General features: G+C 48.3%; 2 protein-coding genes across 3 annotated transcripts; both read left to right on the forward strand.

Annotated features, from left to right (window-relative positions):
- Positions 1–12,798: 12,798 nt before the first annotated feature.
- On the forward strand, positions 12,799–15,326 carry CBY1 (chibby family member 1, beta catenin antagonist). Of its 2 annotated transcripts, none has more exons than XM_050915552.1 (5): positions 12,799–12,826; positions 13,133–13,400; positions 13,876–13,981; positions 14,067–14,182; positions 15,221–15,326. In XM_050915552.1, the coding sequence occupies exons 2-5, from the start codon at positions 13,323–13,325 to the stop codon at positions 15,299–15,301; spliced, it is 381 nt and encodes a 126-aa protein (XP_050771509.1). In that variant the 5' UTR covers positions 12,799–12,826; positions 13,133–13,322; the 3' UTR covers positions 15,302–15,326. The 2 variants fall into 2 exon arrangements, with proteins under 2 accessions (XP_050771509.1, XP_050771510.1); XM_050915553.1 differs by lacking the exon at positions 12,799–12,826 and adding an exon at positions 12,923–12,955.
- A 792-nt stretch (positions 15,327–16,118) lies between these two features.
- TOMM22 (translocase of outer mitochondrial membrane 22) lies at positions 16,119–18,189 on the forward strand. The gene is made up of 4 exons (XM_050915550.1): positions 16,119–16,226; positions 16,352–16,470; positions 16,804–16,921; positions 17,408–18,189. Exons 1-4 carry the CDS (start codon positions 16,119–16,121, stop codon positions 17,480–17,482), a joined length of 420 nt encoding a protein of 139 aa, XP_050771507.1. The 3' UTR covers positions 17,483–18,189.
- Positions 18,190–19,631: the final 1,442 nt, after the last annotated feature.

Genomic DNA, 19,631 nt, shown 5'->3' on the forward strand with positions numbered 1-19,631 from the left:
AACTGTTATGGCCAAAAGAGTCAATGCTTCTCTAACTTATTCACACACCAGCATTGAAAATTAATCTGAAAAAGACACAAAGCAAAGCAACTTTATCCACAGAACATAGGAGAGCAGAGTTTTCAGTGTTACAGCTAAAAAAAGCATAATTCATGGAATGTCCCCCCACACACACATTCCAGCTCACAGAAGCTGAGTGAGGTTGAATAATGACTTTGAGTACACTGCTCTATTTTGTACTCAGGACAGCATTTTCATTGGCATGCTTCAGAAAGAAGAATGTATTTAAAGTGCAGCTAATAGAAAATTTTTAATTTCCAGGTCACAGCGGAATTCACTGGTCACATCAAAGAATGGCATTTTACAAGAAAAACATTTTTAAATTCACACTTGGAAGAGGTTCAGCACTGGTATTTGAGACATTTCTTCATTTAAAAAAACCCAAACTTTGAAGAGCCTCTACTTGAAAAACTAAACATTTTCACAGTGTTTTCACATACCTTATGAGTTTGAAAAAGTTAAGGCTTTCTAGCTTAGCCTCTCGGTTGGTAGCAGCTTCTCTTTTAAACCAGCCATGCTGCAGAACTGAACATGCTCTTCTTTTGGCCAGTTTTCTACCCTTGGCTTTGCCTGCTGCTTCTGCAAGTGAGTTTGTATGTAAACCACAGAAAAAAACAATCTTGCTCCATTTGTATTCCATATGTTTGCCAGGCTAGTGGCCAGAAGAGATCATAAGCAGTTTGTTTTTCAAACCCTAAAACTTGGATAGGCATCGACTGCATCATCACACAGTTATTTTTAGCTTAGAATAATATTTAGAGTTCTCAGGAGTTGTAATTAGCTTTAAAATACTGTGTTTCCTTGATTTTGCTACACATAGAGCCTTAATTTTCAGTAATGGTCCAGCTAATAATTTTCTTCAGTCTTGCGCCTTTAAACTTCAGAGATTCATTAGCCTGATTATTCTTGTTTTATCCCTTGTTCCCCTTTCCTTGGATTATCATGGTTTCTTTACCAGCCTTACTGGAATTGTGTCTATTTCTTAAACATTTCCTCTGTCCGTATCTGAAGAAAGCTTTTAATCTCTCCTCCTCATGTTTTTGCTGAATTGGTGATTATAAATGACATATATGTGTCTCTGAAACTCAGTGCAGGTGTACAACTCCCACTCGGTTCAATATATCCCAGTACTTCCCTACTGCGGTCTTCCTTCCTGTTTTGTCTGTCCCCACTGTTATTTTCCCACTGGATTATTAAGGCAGCACTTTCTGCTTTAATGGCCAGGCAATCCAAGACAGAGGAATAGGTCAGAGTTTCTGAGACCAAATTTCACACATGACCTCTGTTCTGAGGCCAATGAGTATGAGACAAGTAGGAAATCACATGACACTCAAATCTTTGATTTCAAAATAGTGTTCAGTATTGAACTGCAGCCATGAGATGTTCCTAACTGACCAGCCACTGTTCCCCACCCTCAGCTATCACAGTGCTAATGCAGCAAAAGCAAATTGGAGATAAGAAGCTGATGAGAGTAACAACCATCTTTCATCCCAGGCATTTGTAGGGAATGACTGAGTGGCCTTGAAGGAACTCTAAAGTAAAAGCATCTGCAAATCAGCTCAGGAGTCTGAACTATCTGGGTGGAGGACTTTTCTGGGTGTTGCTTCAGGAGGAATTCAGGTATATTTGATAGGATAAAAAAGGCAGGGAAGGAAATTCTAGACACAGCTAGAATAAGTATGCAGTATATAGTTTGTCACCAACACTATATTAAAGTTCCTAGAGAGCAACTGCTAAGGGAAGCCTGTTGAGAAGCACACAATGCTACAGACTTCAGAACTGTCATCATTATGAGACTAAAAATATATCAAAAGCCCTAAGGTTTGGAAGATGTACGTGTCAATAGTTCAACACAACAGAAGTTGTTTCAACTCTCTTAGAGGACCTACTTCCAGAGAAAGGAGTAAAGTCCTCTCACCCGCTCTTCTCAGGAAGACGAAAGGTTTTAACGGGGGACAGGGAAGGGACCTTACTGGCTTAGGGACAGAATCTGTGCAGAAAAACTGACAAAAAAGCAACACTAAGATGTGCAAAGCAATCCCACTTCCACACTCCCTTTACACGAGCAACTCCCCTTAAGAATCTTTTCTGTATTGCAGGGCATATGTGGATGCCAACAAGATCAGCTATGTGAGCAGGAGAGAGAAAAATTCACTCAATCTGTCACATCATCTCCCATCCTTCTCCAAACACTGCATCACCTCTCTAGGATGAGGTGCTATTTTCAGTCTTCTAGTTTTAAGCATATGTTGAGACTGCTTCCAAACACGTTCGTTCTTATCGTTTTCAAGCTTTGCATCTTGGCTGTGGAGGTCTGAAATACTAAATATTAGCAGTCCGGATTCCCCTCGCCTAGCACATGTCAGTGAATCCAATACCTAAGGAAGTATTTCCACTAATTAGGCACACACAAGAGGGTACGCACACAAGAAGTTTGATGGGTTCCAGCTGCCTAGGATTGACAAACATATACACATATATGTACACACACTCTCCTGCTTCTCATATGGGGAGCACATATTATAGCATAGCAAAGGCCTTCGGAACAACAAGCCTGAAAAGTCTTAGTACAATAAATAATATTTTACCTTTTTTTCCCCATTCTATACCTGGAAATGTCACTGTTTTATATTTTACCTGTTTGTACTTGGAAGACTTTGCTTGTTTGATGAGGTTGGTACTTGCTAGAAGCTTGTCCATGTCTCAGTTCCTTCAAGAAAAACGAAAGGCAGAAAAACTTTGAGTAATTTACCATGTTGGTAGAATTAATGCCTTAATTCTCATGTATTCTCTTTAAAAAAGTCTAGCCCATCTGCAAGCGAAACATAGCTGTTTCTAGGGCAAAACACATCAGCCACTAGTGCTAGCAGCACCACATTGCAGTCATGGGAAAAGGAATAAAAACATCCTCTCCTGCTGAAATGGCAGGAGAAATTTCAGGGTCATAGAAGGCAATTACAGGCTTGCAAAATAGCTATGACACCAGGGTAATGTCCTTATCTAGTAAAAAGTAACTGATGGAACTATTCCATAAAACGCCCAGCCAAGTCAGCTGTCTCCAACAGAAGCAAGTTTGGAAGACTTCTTCCCTCAAGATTTATTGACTCCATAAATTGCTTTAACAAAATTAATAAAGCATAACACACTCGTCTGTTTCATTGTGCAGATCTGGGTAAAAAACGGCACTAACATCACATGGTTACTGTATTTCTCTAAGCCAGTTTTATAAGCAAACGAATCTCTCCCAAATATCCACTCCCTGCATAATTACTCAGTGAAACGTTTCCCCCTTGCCACTCCACAGTGACAAAGCAGCACTGGTAAGGGGGCTTTTTCTAACACTCTGTAATGGCAAGACCCTGGCTGTGGTGAGAGAAACTGATATGCTGGCAGCATGGCAGTATCACTCTGATGATATTTAAATATAAGCAAAGACAGGGATTCCAAAGAATAAAAGTGATCTGGAGCCTGGCAGAATTGCTCTACTAGTGTATATTAAAAGAAAAAATACACCAAACTCGATTTAGCTTGGTCAAGAGAAACAGAAGTTGTTGCTTCCACTTGTTGACAGACATGTGACAGCACAAACTTTCATTACAAAAATATGTAGAAATCAGCAAGATGCTAGCTGAGTAAATTGTGTATTATGCCGAGAGAAGTCCTCTGCAATATGAGTAAATATAAAAGAAAAGGCTTGATAGACCTAATTTCAGATTTTAAGGAGAATAACTTGCTCTCCTGCCAGCTTGTTTTCCAGGGCTCTAGATTTTAGCAGAATGGGCAGACCTTATGGCTGATCACCTCCTTCTTTCCCCCCTCTTCAATATACAATACAGGAAAAATCACAAAGTGTATAACAATACACACATTGTTCTTAACTTCAATTTAAGAACAATATAATTCAATTTATTTCCAAAGCATTTGTAGAGAAATAAATGACTGACTCTATCAGTACCAACTTTGAATATTCTCACTGGCTTCTGTATCAGGTTCAGTGTTCCCAGCCTCCTATTCAATGTACACAGCCTCTGTGTACATTTACCACTACCATTCCTTCCACCGTTCGTACTTTTTTCCATGCTACTTTGCCCAAATATCCTTCTCTTGCTTTTTTCCTTCTGCCTTACTTTCTTTGCACTCTGTGCTTAGAACTTTTCCCTTCTTTGTGTGGCAAATAACCGTCTTTTCCTTTCTCCTAAACCACTAAAAAAAACATGTATAAAAAAACAATGAATTTTTATTAGACTTTTCAAAGTAATTTGCTACTCTGTGTCAAAGTACAGTGGTAATGCTCTCGCATTAGTCCATCAGCCAGGTCATTCAGGTCCCAAGACTTCAAAACAGGAATTAAATCAGAGGCTCATAATTAAACAGCAAAAGCTTAAGTGCCAGGCACCTGCAGTTCCCATTGACTGCAAAATAAATGTTTATTATAGAGCATTTTGGAAGTGTCACTACTTTTCTAGGTGACTAAATATCAAATTAGGACATTTGTTTTGGAACCTACAATCCCCAGTTTTTACTGACTTGATTATCCTTATTTGCAGCCTGTTGGACACTGGCTCACCTGTCTCAATTTCAATTACAAGCTTTCCCGTGTTCTACACAAGGCTTGACATACTGACACAATCCCTGACAAGTTATCACTACCAGTTGTTTAATCTTGGAACTGAAGTAGCACATTACTTCAGCACTAAATGAATGAATGAATTGTGAGAACAGCCTGTCTGCTGACCCATGAAAACAATTTAGCTTTCTTTCGGACTGACAAGATTTAAATCTTCAGAGACTCAGATTTTCATCTGCTTTTATTTCCAAAATGAATCAAATTACATAGATGTGTGAGCGGGGAACCAGTTTCTAAATGTGACGCACCCTCCCTCCCAGTAAGATTAAAAATATGAGATTCTTCCCAATACTTAAGCACTTGGTGCATAAGTCAAAGATAAGTATCATTTTTCCTGTGCCACATTCTTCGCTTACTTCTTTTCTAAAGGAAATGCCTGCTGTATCTTGGCTGGAGAGTACAATATAGACAGCGAGTGTTGCCTGTGGAATGATGACCTACAATGAGCGAGAATCCCTAAACAGCAAGGGAAGTGCAAAAGGTGCTGGCGGGCATGTGTTTGAAATTAGTAAGGTCAAACTTTGAAAATGAGAAGACTGCCGAGGATTTCAACAAATTCTTTCTGAATGGTTAAGGAACAACTCCTTTTTCATGTCATCTGACAAACTGATCAAAAAACCACCCCCAAACCGACTAACTTGTCAGTAATAGGAACAAGATGAAGAGGTCAGCAATGGATACTTTTAATGAAAGCCTTAGCTTCTGTGACACATCCACTCGCTGGCCGCACATCTTTGTGAACATATTTTTATCCTACATTCTTGTACAGAGTGCTTACCAGTCTTCTCTGGACTGCTTGTCATCTTGAAGGAATCTGGGGAAGGGAGGCAGAATGAAAAACACAGTTCATAAGTGTAGAATCCAAGACTTAGAGTGCCCTCCATAAGGTTCATTTTGCTTGGGCATTCAATGCAAATTTAAAATTTGTATTTTCAGGGTTCTCTTTCCCTTGTGAACCAATGAAGATCCTGCTTTACCGCTGTTGAACACACTAACACCATCCAGCTATTTATATGACAGCTGTTGAGCTATCAAGACCACCTTCTACCTGGTCCTTGTAGCTCTCATATTTGCATCCCTTGCTACCCCAGGGAACAATGCAAAATTAAGACAGGAAACCAAAACAAAAGAACCAGATCCCCCATTTACTGCTGTAAGTACTACAGTACCTGGCCTTCGCAGCTCTCATAGGAATGGGTTCTAAATCTCCTGGTGTCCCTGAATAGCTTTTACCCCAGGCGAGTTCAGGCCATTGGTGAGCAGTCATCTGCACTCCCCAAAAGCCTGAAAAGCTACATCATCTGCATATGAGCTTGCAGCAGATACCCAGGACTGGAAAGGACTTTCTGGGCCACACAGTCCATTCTCATGCTACTGCAGACACCACATCATCTAAAGCCCATGTTACTTCCAATGTTTGCCTTTGACAAAAGGCCATCCACAGGCATTACCTTTCTAACACAAAGAATCAGTATAGAGTAAGACCTATATATCAAGGCATCCTGGGGAGAAAAATGACCACCTGGTTTGGATACAGAACTCCTATTTAGGTTAGCAGGGATGTCCTGGTTTTGGCTGGGACAGAATTAACTCTCTTCTTAGTAGCTGGTACAGTGCTGTGTTTTGGATTTAGTGTGAGAATGATGTTGATAACACTCTGATGTTTTAGTTGTCGCTAAGTAGTGCTTATCTTAAGCCAAGGACTTTTCAGTTTCCCATGCTCTGCCAGCAAGCAGGTGTGCAAGAAGCTGGGAGGGAGCATAGCCAGGGCAGCTGACCTGAACTAGCCAAAGGGGTATTCCATACCATGGAATGTCATGCCCAGTATATAAACTGGGGGGAGTTGGCTGGGAGGCACGGATCGCGGCTCTGGCATCGGTCAGCGGGTGGTGAACAATTGCATTGTGCATCACTGGTTTTTTTTCTTCCCCTCCCCCTTCCTTTTTTTGTTATATTCCTTTTCATTACTATTATTATATTTCATTATTACTATTGTTAGTATTATATTTTACTTCAGTTATTAAACTGTTCTTATCTCAACCCACGAGTTTTACTTTTTTTTCCTTCCCTCCTCCTCACCCCACTGGGAGTGGGGAGGGGGAAGCGGCTGCGTGGTGCTTAGTTGCTGACTGGGGTTAAACCACGACAAGGGACTAGGGAGAACTGCTTACATCAGTGTTCTTATGACTCTCCCCTCCCTTTGGTGACAGCAGATTGTTCATCTTGAATTTCTCTGGTTCCAACTGGGAATAGTCCCAGTTAGTGTAGCTTCTTGGGGTTGGTAGCGTGCCTAAGCGGAGAGAAAGAAGGAAAGGTGAAAGAACATGGAAAAGAATACTTAGCACTTTTCTCCCACCTTCATAGTGTGCTATGCACACTAAGCTTCACAGTATCTCATGATGCAGTTCGCTTGTTTGTATGGACACAGCACAGTTGACGTTCATCTAAGGCATGAGATAAAATAAGCTTGGAAGGGGATTTAGAATGCAGGCCCTGTTTGCTCTCCCTTATAAACAACATGGCAGGGCAGCCCGAAGGCCGGACATCTTGTCTCCAGCAGCTGTCAGCTGTGGAGAGTTACAACAGAGAGTAAGAAACCGAACCATACTGAGAGATCCTTTCCCTGGTATAGCCTCCCTGCATCCGCTCATCAGGAATCTACAGACTGGAGGTTTAATATTTAATCATTTCCTGGAAAGGACATCTTAAGTGACCCACAGAAACAGATGACTGTGAAAGTAAGAGACAAAGAGAAGAATGAAAAGACAGACATGGAAGCAAGCAAGGAGTAGCCAGGTAATAACAGAATGAGCAGAGCTTAACACAAGCTTTCACTGCTGTGTGGACTGCATGTGTCCTCTGAACCTTCGGTCTCCCGCTCACCAAGGACAGCCGCGTGGCAAACTCTGTCAGGGAGTGATGGATTCTGTCCAGAGCACGTGAGCGGCTGAACTGCCTGCGTATTTGCTTAAACTCTCTAAGGTGAACAGCGTGGCTGGAATGGTGAACAATGATTGGAAAACGTCTTCAGAGGCCTGGGAACTTCGTATACAACATCATGGCTTCATATACACTTCCTCTGTTTCTTAGAGCAGAGGATACATGTTTTACACATTAGTACGTATGAGAAAGGCCCAAGTAAAAAATGTAAACGTGCAGAACGTGTATGTGTGAATTCAGGGAAGGAGGGCAGAAACTGAGTTTGAAAGACAAGGGATAACTCAATTTGCAGCCTACAGCTTGCACAAGCCGTATTTCCTGACAGGAGCAGAACTACTCTCACCTATCATCCATTCTGAAATTGCATTGCAAAGCTGTGTCTTGGACTCATCAGTACCAAAACATGATCTTGGGAAACCAGAACAGAAGCAGATATACAAGGCTTGACTCAGCAGTGAAGAGAAAAAACTAGGGTTTAAGGAAAGAAAAATGACAACTCCATATACTTTCTCGTTCAGAGATCACGGACGTACTGTTCTTTTGAATAACAAAGTCTACATTTCAGCCAAAGCAATAACTGCAGCTTTGAAGAGCCAGTAATTAAGCAAAGAAGTGCACAATTTGGCAAAAAAAGGATAAAAACATTTCTCCTTCCCCCTTTCTTTAAAGAAGGTCACGTTAGCGTAAGAGAACAATCAGACAGTTAGTGCAGATATTTAGAACTTTTAGGAGACAATAAAAGCCTGCTGTGAAAAGTGAAAGAAAATTAAGAACCTGAGAACAAGTAAATAATTAAGAGAGAACACAGAGGTGAATTAGGTGAAGTCATATTTGTTGGGTAAAAGACAGAGGGCAGACATGAGTGACTAGAAATCAAAACCATGCTTTACCCCATTTTATTATTTGCTTGTGTTATTAAGAGCTTTACTATCCAGAAGACAAAGGCATGAACTTTCCTGGCTATCGCTCGGCGATTCAATGCAGGGATACCACCCGTGACACCCCAGCATCCTCAAAAGTTACAGTACAACTGATGGTTGGATATTAGGATTCCTGCAATAATTAATTTATAGATGCCTGCACAGCACTCCAAAACTCTCTATTTGTAGGATAAGTATTAGTTTCAGATTACTCCTGTGGGGATGGGTTTCTCCATCTCATTTCACTGTCCTCGTGTTTTCTTTGCCTAGCTATAAGCACTTTCATGAGGGCCTCCTGGTGGTGGAATCTGCGACAGACAAGCAGGAGGAAAGCATAATGCTTTGCAAAGCTGTGAAACAGCTGTTCTTCTATCTCTTGAGTTGGCTGTAATGAAAAGAAGAAACAAAGAGAGAAAAAGAGGTGTCTGCTTTGTCAATAAAATATAGGTGAGATATTTAATATCTAGGATACTAAAAGAAGGGACATCATTAACTGCAGAGCACCGAGGCGACAGGAATTATCTCACCTCTGAAGAAATTAATTGGGCGTGCAATTAATTTCAATATGCCAAAAAAATTTTATTTTATAGGTTTTAAACTCAGTCTCATTTAGCCCACCAGGCAATGGAGCAAGTTTCAAGCAGCAATAATTACAATAAATATTCTCTTTGACATCAGAGTAGGCCTAGAGTAAGTCTACTGAATTCACCAGTCAGTGGGGTTTCCCTATAATTATTGATATAACAGAGAACGATAATAATCCAGCAGTCTATATGAAAAAAGGCAAGAGAAACACTATGTAGTTAAAAGTGGCTCTGAGACCATCTAAGCTATAGATTCTGTATTGCTTGTGAACTGAAAAAAGCTGAAGAAGATGCTCCAAATTAGGCCACCAAGAACAGCTTGGGTCTATTCCAAAATTTCCACATTGTCATGTGCTACAACCCTATCTTTGTCCTGTCACTCTCTCAGCCTTCCACCAGCGTTCCCAAAGATGTCTTCATAAAAAGATACGCAGTTTCCTTACACGATGACTGTAATATGCAGGTTCTTCACCGTTTAATGAGCTTTTGCAGATCCTAAGTGATATCTCTAGTTATTGGACTGGGAGAGCATGTGTGCACTAGGTGCTCGCTTCCCCACAAAGTGACAGGCACAGAAGAATGCACAGTGCTATACCATAATGCTTTTAACATCACTTAAAATCATACATCAAGCTACCCGCTGGCAGGAGAACAATGCAATATATTGGGAGGCAATCCTAGAAACAGCAATGGTCGGCTCTTCTCTCAGTATCTACCTGATGTAAGTGGAGAAAAAACGATGAAAAGCTACTGCCAGAATAGCCTGGGAGGTTGGTGCAGCAAGGAAATTCCACAGCATTTTTCGAGGAAATGGAGTCTGGCAAGAAATGAAGTTTAGTAAAGCCATGCAAAAGAAGAAAGATTCCTGAAGCAAATCACACCAAGAAACCAGACACTGAACCTCTTTCTCTTGCTCTCAAACTTCAAGAGCAGCTTTCTGAACTCTCATTCAGAAGCCCTACCAACTGTGAAGCTATTCACACACATATTAGCATCCGTGCACACAGCAATCGGGCACACAGAAGTATGCATTCACCTCACATGCCAAGGTGGTGGGGATGGGCTGCCTGGCTTTCTCCTAGTCTGCCTCGGAGAAAGAGGCTGTCAGAGATTGTCTCCGTCAGAGAATCACTGTGAGACCCTGGATAAATGAGACAGTTTAGTTTTACAATAATTATAATGTATTACTACAATACTCATCCTGCTTGGTGCAAGGAGAACTCAAGGGCACAACTGTGCTGAAACATACAGGTTTCTTCTAGGAAGGTGAACTGGCGGGGCACGTCCTGACCAGAGCTTCTTAACATCTGTTTTTTCCCCCCTCAATAACAAGCCCCTTAAGTATTTATAAAGGAAATATATGTGCCTTTGCCTTTGAGCATCTCAGGGAGATGCTTCTCTCATCTGGAGCTCTTCAGGTCTGAGTATGTGTTTGGAAACTCAAAACTTTTCAGTGCATTTAACAACTAAAAAAAAAAGAAAGCGAGTGTTAAGAGCTCAGTTCCTCACTAACCTGTATGGTCTTTGACTTTTATAAGCACCTAGGTTACCGACAGTTTTTTTCAGTTCAAAATTGTAATTCTACATTCTCCCAGCTTTTCTTCCAAGGTTCTCGCCCTCATTTAACTTCTGGCCCTTCTTCTTTTCATCTTTCTTATCCAATATATGTGCGCACACATATATGGATGTTAAATGCTGATAGGAGCCACAACTACTTCACAAAGCCCTTGTTCAGAACTGGAAGTTTTTGTTCTACTTTTAAGGGTGTTGGTTCCCCCCTCCTGCCCCCGTAATCCCTTATTTAAAAAAAAAAAAAAATAAAAAAAAAAAATCACTGATTTCCAGTGCACAGACTCTAGTACATGGGGTCAGAAGGCCTGTTTTTATAGCATGTGTCCTGCAAGAATCAGATATCGCTTAACTGGACTACCAGAAGATACTGCAGGACCAGAGATTTTTCTTGTCTATAATCACCAGGTTGGTACTGTGGTATCTTTCCAGTTCTCATTCCAAGTGAGCAAATTTCTGGTTCATTTCAGGCAGGGTGCCAATTAAGCACTCTGAGAAGGAAAGATTGTTAAGTAACTTTTTTGTGGAGTATTAATACATCTACAAACCAAATTCAAAGGTTGGTGATTCTCTTATTTTCTCCTCCCTTTCCTGGCACTTCTGTTTATCTGCCTGCCCTTCCCCCCTCTTTTTTTTTTTTTCTTTTGTTCCTTTTCTTTATTGTTCCCCTTTAACTAAAGTCAGCAACCTAATATCTCATTAATCTAAAATTTTCAGGAAAGCCTCACAAAGTCCTCAACAGAAGCTTTTCTAACAATGAAGCAATTAATTTCAGATGACTAAATTCTAACAGATTGGAGAATTATGTTAAAATTTAGAAAAGGAGTGGTATTTTGCCTCTGCAATATAAAAATATTGGTGATATATGCTACATACCCCTGCCGTTCATTCAAAATATTATCCAAACCAACTACCAAAGCCACCTCCCATGGAATACCAGCCAGCCAGTAACACAGTAAAACTAAATTTATCCCATCATGTGCTGAGAAGAGAGGACTTTGCAACATGCGCAGAAAACCAGGACACTGGGACTGCTTCAGAGGACAGCTGATTAAGGAACTGCCTGCCCTTCTTTCTCCAACTTCTAACCCATCATTCCCTGAACTCGTGCGGTCCAGGACCCCAGACCTTCTCCACTTCTCCCAAGTTCCCAAGCAAGGAGGGATTCTCTGCCCCTTGGCGTTTCGTCCCTTATCTGCAAAAAACAATTTAAAAAATGTCTTCCAACCAATTCAAGCATTTTAGGAATCAGCGGGCAGAACATCGCAAGTTTGATGCAGCCCGACCATGAGAAAAGCCCCATCTCCACAGCACCAGCTCCTCCGCGCTCCCCGCTCTCCACCACAGCCAGCGGGTCCGAGGGGAGGCCCGGGGGCTGGAGCGGGGCGCTGAGCCGGGACGGCAAGAGGCCGCCGAGGCTACCCGAAAGCCCGTCAGCCAGGCCCTCCGGCGCGGCCTCCCTCGCCCGCTCCCGAGGCGGCAGCCCCGGAGCATCCCCCGCGGCCATCCTCCTCACGGCAGCTGCCGGCCCCGCGCCGCCCAGGCCTGAGGGCCGCCGCCGACCAGACGCCGCGGCGGCAGCGGGGAGGAGCGGCGGAGCCCCGCCGTCGCCATGACAACGCAACGGCCGCAAACCGCTCCCGGGGCACGCGGCAGCGGCGGCTGAGCCCACCGGCGCGGTGACGGACGGGGAGCGCCGGGAGCAGGCGCGGCTCGCCAGAGAGGTGCTCTTCCTCCCCGCCCCCCCCGTAATTAAGGCGAACCCCGATGGAACAGCCTGGCCTAGCCGCCCCCGCACCGCGGGGCTGACCCTACCACTCTGGGGCGGGGGGTGGGGGGGTGTTCCTCATCTGCCCTCGCCGAACCCGCTGGTTTCGCCAGTGAGATGCCGGGAGGGAAAAGAGAACGAGGGACCATCCCGGTGGCGGTCCGTGCGGGGAATAACGCTCCCCGGTTCTCCCCTCTCTTCTCCTCAGCGCTCCGGTTGGGTGGTACGGCCCGTGTGCTCCCCCCCCCCCCCCCCCCGGTGCTGGTCCGCGTGGCGCGGGGGATAGCTGCCGAGTGCGCCTGCGCGGGCGGCGGCGGAGAGGGTGCGAGAGGAGGGGGCGCGGCGGCGCCGGGCGCAGGTCAGGGTGGGGGGGGCCTCGCTTCGCGCTTACGGTGGTGCTGGGGGGGGGGAGGAGGTGTGTGACGTCAGGGGCGGCCTCACGTCGTTTGTCGTCGTCGTCGTCCCCCCCGGTCACGTGGCGGCGGAGGTGCGAGGGGAGCCGCATGCCGGCGGGGAGGGGCGCGGTCCTGTCAGAGCCACGGCGGCGGGTGGGCCAGGCACCCTGCCAGCCCCCTCATCCCCCCCGCCCCAACCGCCATTTAACCCTTTCCGAAGGGGGGGTGGTGCATAGCGTGAGGAGAACGGGTGCGGGGTCTGGTTTTAGGTGGAAAACGGACAACGTCGGTGGAAGTGCCGGAAAACGGGCCGCCGGAGGAAACCCCGTCCCCGCCGACGCGGCCATCTTGTGACGTCGCTGCTTCTGGCCTACGGCCTCGGACCGGCCGCGTCCCTCCTGCTCGGGGAGCAGCGTGAGGCCGTCGGGAGCGCCCCGTACACCCAGCCAGCCGTGCGCGATGCCTCTCTTCGGGAACACCTTCAGTCCGAAGAAGACCCCCCCCAGGAAATGCGCCTCTCTCTCCAACCTGCACTTGGTGAGTCCCGGCGCCCGTGGCTTGCCTGCGGGAACGCTTGCTCGGTGGCAAGCGGTGGGTGGCTCCTGCTGTGAGTGCCGTAACCCTTACAAGAGCTCCCAGCTGTGCCTCTTTCCTCCTGCCTTGCGGCACCATTTCTGATCACAGGTGACCATATACAAAGGTAGAAATGGAATAGCTCAGGGAAGGATCATCATCACCACAGCCACAGTCCAGAACTGTTTCACCTAAAACTTCTCACCAATGGTCTCTAAGCCCAGGGAGATGAGTGTATGTTTGGGCGGGAGAATGTGGAGGCATGGTAGTGAGAGGAGCTGGTCCTCTGCTGCAGCGGTACATGACTAAAGGTAGGGTTTCAGGCTCCAGGGCCAGTCGGACCAGCAGCTTCCATTGGAATCCCAGTCGCTAAGAAATGGGAGACCAGGGGGTGGCTTTGGATTTCTGTAAAATGCTGAGTGTGATCTTCTCCCTGCAGCTGGATAGATCGACCCGTGAGATTGAGCTGGGCTTGGAGTATGGCATTCCCACCATGAACCTCGCTGGCCAGAGCCTCAAGTTTGAAAATGGCCAGTGGGTGGCAGGTAGAGCGCAGCTCAGCTTGCTTTGATCTGAAGCAGCCACAGGTTGGCTGACAATCCGTATTTTGACCTCTATCTTGCCTTCCAGAATCAGGAAGCTTCACGGGGGATCGCAGGGAAATGCAGCGCTTGCGCAAGCGAAACCAGCAGCTAGAGGAAGAAAACAACCTCCTTCGGCTGAAAGTGGATATTCTGCTGGACATGGTGAGTCTTTGCCCAGCTGCCACCTGCCCGCAGCAGCGGAAATGCCCAAGCGGAGGGTGCTGGGACCGCCCAAGGAGGCCGTTCACGCCACACCCCGCTCTTTCTGCTTTACCTTGCTACGCAAGACAACTGTAACGGCAGAGTGACTGTGGGAGTACAGTCTGATCCCCTCTGCGAGAAGAGGGGAAGGTTCCCCCCGCAGCAGAGCTTGGCTTTCGTCAACACTGTGACTGATTAGAGAGGAGCCCCTGCAAGTGCCATGTCTCCTCTTTCCCTTTCTGCACGGAGTACGGCATTTTTCTCGCCCCTCTGGCCTCTGCCCTAACTGTGAAACTAAGTTGCAGCCGCCCTTTCTGGTCACAGAAGATTAAAGCTTCCGTCTGCTGTGACAAGTGGTGCGGCATCTATTCTATGTGTAAACCTATGGATGAAAGAATTCCCAAGCCCTAAAGAAACCGAAATTCAACCTTACCCAGAGATCACAGCTTTCAGGCTTAAAATCTGGAGGCATTTTCAGTGAAATTAGAATACATGTGTATTCTCAGTCTTTTGAGTGACTTAGCCTTTATGTCGGTCTCAACAAATACTTATTCCTTCATCGTTTTCCTTCCTTACGTTCTTCCCGTGTTTTAAAACTGGTCAAGCGGCTTTTGAGGCTGGAGCACTTAGCGCAAGCCCCAGCTGCTCCCCAGGTTTTCCGGGCGATCTCGGTGAAGCGCGAAATCTCCGCTTCCCTCTCGCCCGAACGGGGACACGTTCCCTCGCGCGGGTGCCGGCCTGTGGCTGTAAACCTCGGTGACGTCTCTGCGAAGGTGGTGCCGCAAAATCGGAAAAGCTTCCGAGGCGCAAACGCCTGCGCTGCCGCGACACGAGGCGCCTCTCCAGAGGGAGAGCGATCTCTGATCCCTTCTAAGGGGCTTTCGCGTCCGAGGTTTGCGGTGGGCTGCGAGGTCGCAGGTCCGGCGTTAGCCCCGCAGCCGTACGAGATGGAGGTTGGAGGCGTAGCTCACTCTTGTCGTCGTCCGCTGTGTGTTGCAGCTCTCCGAGACCACAGCCGAGTCCCACCTGATGGAGAAGGAGCTGGAAGAACTGAAGAACCACAGCCGGAGGAGGAAGTGAAGAAGAAGAAGAGGTGGCTGGAGGATGGGGGTAGCGAGGGGGCTGGCGCCAAGTCACGGCTGCCCCTGCGCGCTCAGGGACGCCGGGGCCGGCTTGGGCCTCCTCGCCGTGTTGGTACTGTGCGTAGGTACTTCGTTCCGCGGGACCGTGAGTCACAAGATGCCTCCGGTATTGCGTGGTGCTGTAGGTACCGCGTAACGGCTGGTTCGGCACCCCAACAAGTCACGCTGCGACACCGTTAATTAACATTCACGTTTTTTCTCAGAGCACTTTACCTTGCTACCCTTCCTCGCCGCAGCCCAGCGGTAGGTACCCTCTTTCCTAAGGCAGCCTGACAACAGGCGGTGGAGAAGATCCGCCTCTGGGTGGGCCCCTCTCTGCCTGCTGTGCTTAAAAACGCAGGGAGACCCCCACCCCCCCCAAATCTGTCCCCTCGGGGGAGCCTGCGGGGGCTTGTGCGAGCTTCACCCCTTGCCTTTGGCGAGCAGGATGCTGGAGGTGCTGGTTCTCAAGGGTTTTGCATATTTTACATAAAAATTTACGTTTCAAACCAGAGCCTACGGGTGTTTGTTATGTAAAGGGTCGTGCTGTGAGCTGGGGGGGGGACGGGACGGGGGGGAACCGGGACGGGGACCGGGGCCGGCGGGCTCCCCGGGGGCGCCCCGCGGAGGGAGGCGGACGGCGCTCCTCCCGGCCGCCAGGGGCCGCTGCCTCCCCCAAGCCCCGGCGGCGGGAGGACCGCCCCGCTTCCGGCGGCGCTCCGTCCGCCGTTCCGCTTCCGCTGGCTCGCCGCCCCTTCCGTCCCTGGCTGGTGGTGATGGCTGCCGCTGCGTCCCTGTCTCCGGAGGAGCTGCTGCCCAAGGGCGGCTCGGGCAAGGCCGAGGAGCTGGAGGACGAGCTGGAGGAGGAGGACGACGACGAGGAGGTAGCGGGGCGGCTGGCGGCGGGCCGGGCCGGGCTGGGCCGGGCCGAGGGGGCCGGGCCGGGCGGGGTGACCCCGGCGGGCGCGCAGGGTCGGGGTGGGCCTGACGCCGTGCGTGCCGCCCGCAGCTGGACGAGACGCTGGCGGAGCGGCTGTGGGGGCTGACGGAGATGTTCCCCGAGAGCGTCCGCTCGGCGGCCGGAGCCACCTTTGACCTGTCGCTGACGGTAGCGCAGAAGATGTACAGGTGAGGGAGCGGCGGGGCGGGCCGGGCGGGAGTCCTTCGGGAGCGGGTCCCGGTGGGTGCGGGGTGGCTCCGCCGGCTCCCGCTGCGGCTTTGGCCGCTGGTAGCGCAGTGCGGGGCGGGCGGGGAGCGGCAGGGCCGCGGTCTTTGTTTCTCGGCGGCCTGGGCAAAGCCGGGTGGGGAGGCCGGGGGGAAGGTGCCACCTCGGGCTTGGGGAGTGGAACTGGGGGAAGGCTTTTGTCCGAGGCACAGAAAGGAAACACGGGAGAAGCCTAGCGCCTGTAAGAAGCAGCTGAGGAACCGATTCTTATTGCTAATGTGCTTTCTTCTCCCTAGATTCTCCAGGGCAGCTCTGTGGATTGGGACCACCTCCTTCATGATTCTGGTTCTTCCTGTCGTCTTCGAAACGGAAAAACTGCAGATGGAGCAGCAGCAGCAGCTGCAGCAGCGACAGGTGAGGCAGGAGCGCCCCAGCCCTCTCTCCTGGCCCTTCACAGTCAGCTCAGGGTGCCTGCACCTCCTCCCAGTTACCAGCTGTTGAAGGAGCTTAGGGAACAGAGTGCAGTCTGTTACACATTGTGGCCTCGTTCATCCCACCAGATGCTCTGGTTGGACGTTCCAATGGGATGATCCTGCCGATTCCCAGTAACAGGCTGGCAGCAAACTCTGGCAAACACAGCCTGGCTTTCACTGGGCCGAAATACGCAGCGAGGGCTGCACGCAGGCCTGACGCAGCGACGTCCAAACCCGCCCCGTTCGCATTTGGCGTGGTCGAGCATTAAACTCGGTTGTCATAGCGGGGGAGGGACCGACATTGCAAAATGCTGCTGGTGCCTTCGGCGCCCCGCCGAGTAGCTGCGGGAGGGGAAGGGAGGGGAGGGCAGCGTGCGGCAGCCGTCCTGCGTCCTCGCAGCCCCTCAACTGACCGCTTTCCTTCCAGATCCTCCTCGGACCCAACACGGGGCTCTCGGGGGGAATGCCAGGGGCCCTGCCTCCGCTGTCTGGAAAAATCTGATTTGCGGAAGCTGCGTTGGATTCGTATCGTGTGGGAAGACCTTGAGATTATGATATATTGAACTGTTGATTTGTTGGGTCAGGGCATTTTTTTTTTTTCTCCTCGTTTGTTTGTTTTTATTTTTGGTTCTCCTTTGGGACATTGACCTGTTCATAACGAGGTGGGGAAGCCCCCCCTTTGGACCTGATGGTGGCTCCTGTCCGCATCCTCCCCCCGTAGAAGTCGTGAGTCTTTCCTTTTATTCAATCAGTACACCATAACCAGTTACAGACTTGAACCAGGGGAGTTTCCTCTTCCAGCCTCCTGGTGCCTCCCCCTGCCCCAAAACCACCGTGGGGCACAGGTCAGGCTTCGAAAGGCGGCAGTCAAACAAAAACGAATCCTTTCCTGGCTGACTCGGAGCCGAAGGACACTGGTGACAGGAGGAGGAGTGACTTTCCCAGCAGGCGAAGCAAAGGAAGGAGGGGTGCGGGTAGCCGTACCCCATGGAAAACACTCTCGGGGAAGACGCGTCTGCAAAAATACTTCTACTGCAACTTTGTGTGTGCGCGCGTGAGAACTGAGGGAGCGGCAGGCCAGGTTCGAGACTATCAATCACGTCCGCACTGATCCTCTGCCTCATAAAGTAGAGCTTCGGATACCGGCTGCGTATTTTTTTGTATTGAATATTAAATAAATCCAACCCGAGCAGTGTGGTTTTAACAGGCGCCCTTTAGGGAGGCTCAGTTCTTTCAGAGCTGTCGGTGGCTTTGCGGGCAGAGACCCTTCCCTTTCATGCAGTGGGGGAAGGGACAGACACGATGCTTTTGTCACCCTCAGATGGCTGAGAAAGCTTTGCATGGCTTAAGGGAGTTCTCAGAGAGGTGATCCTACCTCAGCACCAGTGACTGACTTTCAAGGCTCTTAACTCACAGAAAGGTTGCAGTTTTATAACCAAAGAAAAAAAAAAAAACATTTATTTTTCCTTTACATACTTTGTTACAGAACAATTCAATTGAACATACAGAAGTGATAGGACATTTATATGGAAACATTTTTTTTTTCCATTTTTAATATTTGGTTAAACAAAATACATCTCTGTAAACAAACCCAAGACGAGGCTCTAACAAAACCAAACAAGCAAGAAAACAAACACGGGCTTCCCCACTCCCAAGCGGTGGGACTGGACCAGCTTGCCCGTCCTCGGGCACAGCAGCCTCGCCTCCCGCAGGGGTGTGATCATACACTTCCCCTTTACCTGAGCAGCTGGATCACACCGTTTCCCCCTCCCCCCCGCCCCATGGGAAAGGAGCTGACACGCAAGGAGAGGAAAGTAGCCCCAAAATATTTTAAAACATCTTTGCATATTGTGCACTGATCCGTTGGCTTGCAGTTTCCATGCAAACAGGGTTTCTCCAAAGTGCGACTTTAATCAGCATAGAAAACGTTGCTGCTGAGATTTTTTTTTTTCCCCCCCTCTTGAAGAAATGGCTTCAAGTCATGAGCAGAATGCCTGCAGGCTGCGCATCCTGCCTGTAAAGTGTTTAAAAACTCTGCCAGCTGGTATCGGTCATTGGAATGTGTTACGAAATAAGACTTTTTATAGAAACGCTGGGTCTTTAAAACATAAGAGCCATTTGCCCTCGACTGCGGGAGGCTGTGCTCAAAAGACTGCAAAATGGTGCTTGCCAGATGTCCGGGGGTCGGTGAACAGCATCGTCCCATCGTCATGTGGCCACTGTTCTCTGTTAGGAAGGTGCGATTTTGGTGGTCTCTCAGCTTCGAGCACCCGCTCGCGCGTTTGCAGAGCTCTCGAGAAAAAAAAGTAACTGAGAAAAGGTAGTTACAACCCCTCCTTTCGCGAGCTCAAACACCAGCAATGAGACTTCCCTGCACGATGGAGCGGGATCCTTCAAGCTCCATCACGTCCCAGAGATTGCTGTTTAACCAAGACATCCCACGTGTAAAGGCGGGAAGCAAACAGCAGCTCAGCCAGGAAGCGCTAAACACAACGAAGTCTGTTCCAAATTCAGCGTTTCCTCCTCCTGCTGCAGAAGGCATGACTGAGCTACAGCTCACCCAGGTGACCGGGAAACAGCCGGTGGAGATTCCTCTTAGCGTCTCCACGTCTAGTCACTCTTCCCCGCAGAAAGGAGGGGAGGAAAAAGCG

This window comes from Gymnogyps californianus, chromosome 1 (assembly GCF_018139145.2).
Source record: "Gymnogyps californianus isolate 813 chromosome 1, ASM1813914v2, whole genome shotgun sequence".
Taxonomy (NCBI): Eukaryota; Metazoa; Chordata; class Aves; order Accipitriformes; family Cathartidae; genus Gymnogyps; species Gymnogyps californianus.